Source organism: Microtus ochrogaster, chromosome 1 (assembly GCF_000317375.1).
Source record: "Microtus ochrogaster isolate Prairie Vole_2 chromosome 1, MicOch1.0, whole genome shotgun sequence".
Lineage (NCBI taxonomy): Eukaryota > Metazoa > Chordata > Mammalia > Rodentia > Cricetidae > Microtus > Microtus ochrogaster.
Window position 1 is genome coordinate 16,637,535 of NC_022009.1, and position 8,373 is coordinate 16,645,907.

The 8,373-nt window shown below is 37.2% G+C and overlaps 1 protein-coding gene across 6 annotated transcripts in view; it reads left to right on the forward strand.

The window, feature by feature from the left end:
• The window catches only part of Mpp5 (membrane palmitoylated protein 5), a 95,523-nt gene that overhangs the window by 73,869 nt on the left and 13,281 nt on the right, over nucleotides 1-8,373 (forward strand). For all 6 annotated transcript variants that reach the window (XM_013345906.1, XM_005343251.3, XM_013345889.2 and 3 more), the window contains 4 exons: nucleotides 4,178-4,255; nucleotides 4,527-4,673; nucleotides 6,474-6,635; nucleotides 7,865-7,942. In XM_013345906.1, coding sequence (XP_013201360.1) covers nucleotides 4,178-4,255; nucleotides 4,527-4,673; nucleotides 6,474-6,635; nucleotides 7,865-7,942 — 465 coding nt within the window. The remainder of the gene's footprint in view (nucleotides 1-4,177; nucleotides 4,256-4,526; nucleotides 4,674-6,473; nucleotides 6,636-7,864; nucleotides 7,943-8,373) is intronic.

An 8,373-nucleotide genomic window follows, 5' to 3' on the forward strand; every position in this document is an offset into this window, starting at 1 on the left:
CCTGTCTCGAAAAACCAAATAGATAGATAGATAGATAGATAGATAGATAGATAGATAGATAGATAGATAGATAGATAGATAGATAGATAGATAGTAGTTCCGGGACAGGCCACAAAGCTACAGAGAAACCCTGTCTCGAAAAACCAAATAGATAGATAGATAGATAGATAGATAGATAGATAGATAGATAGATAGATAGATAGATAGATAGATAGTTATTTAATACTCTTACAGACAGTTTGAACAGGATGATTTCATGTTGGTTAGATAAGCAAACGTTTATTCCATGAAATTCAAGTTAACAATCTTTTCTTTTGAAAAAGTGTAAATTGGGGCTGGAAAGATAGCTCACTGGTAAGTATAGAGATAGCTTCCAGGTCTGATTATAGAGCTCAGGGCTAGAGTGCTTGCCTAGCATGTGTGAAGCCCAGGATTCAGTCCCAAGGACTATAGAGAAACAAACAAAAGGTTGCCCCTCTGTGTCACTGGTCTGCACATCTCAGAGTCAGCCTAGTTTTCTGAAAGAATTTAAATCTGTACTGAACACAAACAATACTACACAACTATTCTATTAGGTATCATTAGTAGGGGGAAAAAAGTATATGGATGGGAAAGCCTGCTAGTTACATGCAGATACTCTGCCTTTTTGTAGAAGAAACTCAAGTGACTTTGGACTTATGTAAGGAACAAAAGAGTTCCTGTAACTAATTCTGTGTCATACTAAGGAATAACTATATACATAGAGATTTCCTTCATGTGTGTGTATGTCCAGTTTTATTGAGATATAATTGTTAAAAATTGCTGTTTCGTGGTTGGCTCAGTGTAAATATCTATGTGTGCACCTATGAAATCTTCCACCTACCCACAAGTCACTAAAACATCCACCATCCACAAAGCTTGCTCAAGGCCCTGGACAGTAACTACCTCTTCTACTCTTTTGCCCCTTTTGTTATAAGCTAATCAGCTTCCTGCTTTACTAATTTGCCATTTATGAACATGCCAGATAAATAGACAATATTTGCTCTTTTGTTATTTTTCTTGTCAGTGTGGCTAAGTACCTGGTATGAAACAACTTAAATGGGGAGGATTTGTTTGGGCTCACAGGATTTGTGAGGTCATAGCTCATCCTGGTTGGAAAGGTGAGGCATTGGGGTAGCTCATTGGCAGTGGACTGTAGGACAGCTGGCTACATTGTCTTGGTGGTCAGAAACAGACTTAGATGCTGGAGACAGAGTTAGAACCTATAGCACATGCACACATAAACTCCGCAGTCCTTACCCTCTGTAACCTCACAAAACAGCACCACCAGATGGGGAAAAGATGTGCAAAAATATGAGCAGGGGGGTGGGGGTCATTTCACATCAAACCATGACAGTGTCTGATTTCCTCTGCTCAGTGTAATCTTGAGGTTCATCTCTTCTGTGCTTTATCAAGCCTAACAGTTCACACATGGTAAGCACATTGCCACTCACTTGAGTTTCAGCCCCAGTAGTTAGTAATGTTTTGAGTAGTATTCTATTGTGTGACTATCCCACAATGTGTTTGGTCACTTAAACCTGTTGAAATTGTTTCCTATTACTGGTTCAATTTAAATTTTTTTTAACATTTGTTTACTGTGTGTGTGCGTGTACATGCTGTGTGTGAATGTAGAGATCAGAGCAAAACTTTCAGGAGTCAGTTCTCCGTCCTCCATGTGCATTCTGAGACTTGAACTTGGGTTGTCAGGTTGATGGCAAATGCCTTTACCCACTGAACCAGCTTGCCAGCTTTCCGGTTACTGATCCTCAAATGTGAGGTGTAGTGGTGTCTTTTTAATATATTCTGATTATATGCTTTGGGAAGGGGACAGTAACATGTAAGAACAGTCCTTCAGTTTCTTCAGCTAATGATGTGTGTTGACGCTAGGTTTGGGAGCTTGCTGGTAGAGAAGGGAGTGTTTATCAGAGTTCTAGTTTTCTTGTTTTGGTTTGTTTTAGTTTTTCAAGATAGGGTTTCTCTATGTAGCCCTAGCTCTCCTGGAACTCACTCTGTAGACCAGGCTGGCCTCAAACTCAGACATCTGCTTGCCTCTGCCTCCTGAGTGCTACAAATAAAGGCATGTGGCACCCTGCCCGACTTCTGTTTTTTTGTTTTGTTTTTTAAAGAAAGATTTCAGAGATGCTTAGGAACTGACTTAAAAGTAGAAACAGGCCAGGTGGTGGTGATACACTCAGGAGGCAGAGACAGGTGAATCTCTGTGAGTTTGAGACCAGCCTGGTCTACAAGAGCTAGTTCCAGTACAGGCTCCGAAGCTACAGAGAAACCCTGTCTCAAAAATCAAACAAACAAACAAATAAATAAAGAGTAGAAGCAGGAAAAAAGTGTTGTCTGTAGAATATTATTATTGGATTGATTTGTAGCTTTTATAAAGTCTTGATATATATATTTTTTTAATTCAAAACTGTCCTTCCCTCTCAGAGTTGCTTTCTCCAGCAGTTGAAAGGTGTTTTGGTCAAGGATTATAAATTTTTAATTAATAGTGTCATTTTCATGAAGTTTCAAAAGAAAAGCGTTGTCTTGTAGTTTCTAGGTACCAAAACTAGGGGACAGAGTAGTTTCAGTACTTTGTTAGGCAGCATTGCACTGGTAGCCCTGGTCTACCCGGCACTCACAGGAATCCTCCTGCCTGCGGAGTGAGGGGATTAAAGCACACACCACTACACCCAGCACGATCACAGTATTTTAGGGTGTGTGTGTGTGTGTGTGTGTGTGTGTGTGTGTGTGTGTGTGTGTACATGTATGTATGTATGGGTGCTTGCAGGGACCAGAGGAAAACATCAGATCCCTTTGGTCTGGAGTTACAGGTGGTTGTGAGCTGCCTGCTATGGGTGCTGGGCATCAAACTCCAATCCTTTACAAGAACACAAGCACTCTTAACTGTAGAGCCACGTTTCCAGCTCTCCTCACTGCCTTGGTATGCTTGTTGTGGTAAAAATTGGTCCTCATCTTGTCATCTGATAGGTTTAATTGGAGAATTGCTAATAAAATAGCCATAAGTGATATAGAATTCCTGTTTTAATCCTTGCTTACTCTTTAAATTTCACAAATAGTGATAATTTTGGTTTTGTAGTCCACATTGTTACAGTGTACATTTTGGAGAGGCTATGGGGTTCGGAGGTACACAGGCAGAAATGAGGCCTGAACAGTAAGAACACACAGTGTAATCTTTGGGAGACAGTAGTATTCAGAGAAACATACCTGCCTCAATATTCATTGGTAAGAAATTGAAAATTGCAAATAAGTGGACATCATTTTTAGTTCAAGTAACTAGAAGCCAAGGAAATAGGAAAGAATAATTAAATTTCCTAATAGGAAGAGTATAGCTGATTCTTTGAAAAGGATGGGAAAGTAGACACTACCTATGGTCACTTAAGCCATCCATCAGTATTAGGAAAGAACACAATGCAGACACAGACTGAGGTCATTTAGTCAGCCTTTGAAGAGTTCAGCCTGCCTATAAAGACAGACACAGTGGCCCGAAAAACTTACCATAACTGTGGGTGTTTTCTCAAGAACACATTGTTCATTTTTCTTGTAAGTGTAGAACTTTAAATTGACATCTCAGATTTTTGTTTGTTTGTTTGTTTGTTTTGCTTTGTTGTGTTGTGTTTGTTTTACAGGGTTTCTTTGGATATCTGTCCTAGAACTAGCGCTTGTAGACCAGGTGGCCAGGCTGGCTTTGAACTCACAGAGATCCACCTACCTCTGCCTACCTAGTGCTGGGATTAAAGGCGTGCACCACCACTGCCCAGCAACATCTCTGATTTTTAATGTAGTTTCTAAAAACCTCTAAAGTAGCATGATAACTAACTGGTAGAGCATATCTTCTGTCTTAAAATCATTCATGTATTTTATGCTGTGTTGGGAGAAACGTTTGAAATGGAAATGGTTCATTTGCAGATGTAAATACCACATTTGGAGTATGCTTTCAAAAAAGTGTAATTTTTACTCATAACAAAACTGAAAAGTCTGTGGGAGACGGTTTTTTATTCATATATTCCTTTAGTGTTTTCTTCACTATAAGTGCTTTTTTAAATTTTGATTCTCACTTAAAAATAAAAGTACTACATTACATAGATGCTATGTTTATTTGTTAATTTCTATGAACCAAAAAAAATAATTTTTTTAAATTTCTTAGGTACAAACTGTTTTAAAGCCTGTACATCAGAAGGAAGGACAAGAATTAACTGCTTTGTTAAATGCTCCACATATTCAGGTAGAGAAAGCACAAAACATTGTATATATTTCTAGCATTTGTGTTTGTAGTTCTTTCTGAAAAGTAATTGTTGGGTTATACGTTTTTATATGTAAAACTATCCTAATCATGTTTTTAAATAGATTATTTTAAAACTGGACAAAAAATCCTTGTATGATTATCTGGCATTTTAAGCCTTTAAGGACTTGGTCATAATACTATGTGCATGAAGAAACTAAGTCTTACTACGGTCGTGTTCTTACTTAAAATACTGTGGGTTTCTTTGAAATAGGCGCTTTTACTGGCCCATGATAAGGTTGCTGAGCAGGAAATGCAGCTAGAACCCATTACAGATGAGAGAGTGTATGAAAGTATCGGCCAGTATGGAGGAGAAACTGTAAAAATAGTTCGTATAGAAAAGGCTCGTGATATTCCATTGGTAAGTGTTCCCACGTCTGATCTGAGATTTTCTTCTATACAAAGATCTCATGTGGTACACAGTTGAAGATCCTGTTATGTTCCTGGAGAGTTTTCTCTTTGTGGGTTAATTTGTTGGAGTTCAAATATGCTCTTGCTCATAACCCTTATTTGGTTGAAAAATTAATTTTATTGCCTGTCTACTCACAATTTAGTGAAAATAAAAGCTTATGGAATACTTATTGAGGGTCAAAGAGCATGACTTACTCTTTACAATGACAGCTGGAAAATATGATCTTTGGGAGCTAGGTAGGTGGCTTCATTGGAGCATGCTTGGTCCACAAGCATAAACATTTGAAGGTGCACCCCAGCACCTCTGTGAAGAGCCAGCATGGTGGCATATGTCTGTGATCCCAGCTCTCTCAGCAACAAGCAGACTCCTGGAGCCTGGCAAGCCACCAGCCTAGCCAAATCAGTCAGCTTCAGGTTTAGTGACCTTGTTTCCAACTATGAAAGTGATTGAGAGCCAGGCGGTGGTGGCGCACGCCTTTAATCCCAGCACTCTGGAGGCAGAGGCAGGCGGATCTCTGTGAGTTCGAGACCAGCCTGGTCTACAGAGCTAGTTCCAGGATAGGCTCCAAAGCCACAGAGAAACCCTGTCTCGAAAAACCAAAAAAAAAAAAAAAAAAAAAAAAGAAAGTGATTGAGGACTTTTGCATTGCACACACATGCACACATACACACACAAATAGGGTAGTAAAAAATTTTTTAAAAAAAGAATGTATAAGCAGTTTATATAACTAGTTTCTTCCAGGAGATTAAAACGGAAAGTTATGACAATAATAATGTAAATTCTTCAGAAAATTAGGTGTTTTGTAAAAGATTTGTTTTATATTGTTTTATATTCACTGTGTGTATATGCTTGAGTGCACGTATGTGGGACACATGAATGTGCCAGGAAAAGAAGTTGTAGCCCTTGGAACTGCAGTTAAAGGGGTTGGTGAGCCGCCCTGTGTGGTTGCTGAGAACAAAGCCCGGGTCCTTTGAAGGAACAGCAAGTGCTGTTAACCACTGAGCCCCAGAAAATAAATTTTATCTTGTTTCTTACATTTCTAGATTTTGAGTATATTTTTTCACTGTTCTTCTGATTTGTATAGTAAATATTAGTATTTACTACATTTTAATATGAACTGACTGCTGCTGTAATTAACTTTTTCTCTTTTTTTTTTTTTTTCCAAGACAGGGTTTCTCTGTAGCTTCTCAAGACAGGGTTTCTGTGTGTAACAGTCCTAGCTGTCCTGGAACTAGCTTTTTTGGACCAGACTGGCCTCAAACTCAAGAGATCTGCTTGCCTCTGCCTCCCAAGTGCTGGGATTTAAGGCGTGCACCACCACCTCCTAGCTTGATTTTTATAATTAATCACATTGCTATTTACCCCTTAGTTGTATTTTAAGAAATTATTTATAATTAGTCCCTGTGTTTATTAGTTATGCCGAGATGTTTTCTAGCTCTTGAAATAGGATCCAGAAGAAAAGAATTATGATTTGATTTTCATGTCTTTAAACACTGAGTACATTTTTCTGTTATTATATGCATCAGAAATCTGTGTGATTTCAGAATTTTAATGAGAAAAGTATTTCTGAAACAGTGTTTTGGGGGAATGCTTTGCTTTCATGTGTAATTAGTTGTTAACTGTAGCCATGTGAGTGAATTTATTCTCAGATAAAGACTGGTCTTATTAGATTAAAAAATAGGATTTAAAAATGAAATGCTTAACAAAAATTACATTTTTATGTTTAAATTAGATGTTGGGTGTTTTTAGGGTGCCACGGTTCGTAATGAAATGGATTCTGTCATCATCAGCCGGATCGTGAAAGGCGGTGCCGCAGAGAAGAGTGGGCTCTTACACGAAGGAGACGAGGTTCTGGAGATCAACGGCATTGAGATTCGGGGGAAGGATGTCAATGAGGTTTTTGATTTATTGGTACGTTCAAGCTGTAGAATAATAATTGATTCATTTAAAAAACCTACTTTGTTATTAAACTAGAAGGGATTATTTCAGGTCACTTTCTCAATAACTGGTGAGTATGAGTATAAGATAGTCTGGCCTAACTTTACAGTATTTGTCAATTTTCCTTATTTTATGTTTGGTTTTTGTTTTGTTTGTTTTTATTTACTTTGAGCCTTATTATATAATAGCTTTATTTTTTTTTTCTTTTTATTTTTTAAAGATTTATTTTTATTTTATGTGTGTCTAGACATCCAGTGAATGCCTGGTGAATTAAAATTCAGTTTCTTATTCTCACTAGCCACAGTTGAACAAGATTTATTGTGTAGTTAATGGCTGTCATCTTGAGAGATAGCCGCAGCACATTTCTGTTGAGCAAATTCTGTTGGGCAATGCTAGCATAATCAGGTACTCACTTCTAATCACCCTTATAAAAAGAGTTTTTAAGATTTGCTTATGTGTAAGTGTTTTGTTTGCATGTATGTATATGTTCCATGTGATACATGCCTGGTATCTGAAAAAAATCTGAAAAGGCCATGAGATCCCCTAGAGCTGGAGTTACATATGGTTGTGAGCCTCCCTACGGATGCTGGGGATCAAACCCAAATTCTCTGCAAGATCAATGAGTGCTCTTAATTGATGAGTCATCCTCTCTCTTTCCTTGGTTTTATATGAAATTCTGGCTGTCCTGGAACTTACTATGTAGACTAGGCAGGCCTCAAACTCAGAGAGATGCACCTACCCGTACATCCTAAGTACTGGATTAAAGGCATTTGCCACCACGCTCAGAATAATTGTCTTTTGAGGATGGCTTTTTATCATATTATATAGATGTACAAATTATGACTTTTCTTTTTCCTTTTTGAAGATAAGGCCTCACTCTTAATCTAGGCTGAAGTAAAACTCATTATATAGCCTAGACTGACCTTTTTGGTGATTCTGTCCCATGTCCTCCTAAGTGCTGGAATTACAAACATCAACCAGTACTCCAGAGACAAACAACATTTATATTCTTAATTATTTAGCATCAGTTATTACAGTAGTATGTCTACTACCTATTGATATCTATTGTAAAACCTAGAAAATATCGATATCCATATTTTCACAAAATTGAACTAGGATCATCCTGTTTAGGGAATTTAATCATAAGATCGTGGGATGATTTTCATAAAAATTTCTAAAGTAATTCAACCTTTCTGTTACAGTCTGACATGCATGGTACTTTGACATTTGTTCTGATCCCTAGTCAACAAATCAAGCCACCTCCTGCTAAAGAAACCATAGTAAGTAAAGTTTAAATATTTATTGTTTATTGTTCCTTGACTTCTACCTACTTTTTGGTATTAGAAACTTGGCTGAATATAGTGTGTTCAAGTAAAAACAGAGAAATTGAGTGATTTTATCTAAATAAGTGTAAAATATACAACATACTTTAGTTGCAGAATTTTTATTATTTTTGACATTGCTGTTATCATTATATGGTTACAGTTGACTTTAGCTCAGTAACATATAGAAGGTACTTTTACAAACATATATAGCTCATTACTGTCATGTATTGCTGCATGTTGAACATTTAACTTACCTCTATTAAATGATAGACTTGATTACTGTACAACACAGCAATTTCTATTATATATACTTATACTAATACTTATATTTGCTTGCATTAATAGAATAGAGTTTATAAATCTGCTCTCTGGGCAGTAATTAGATT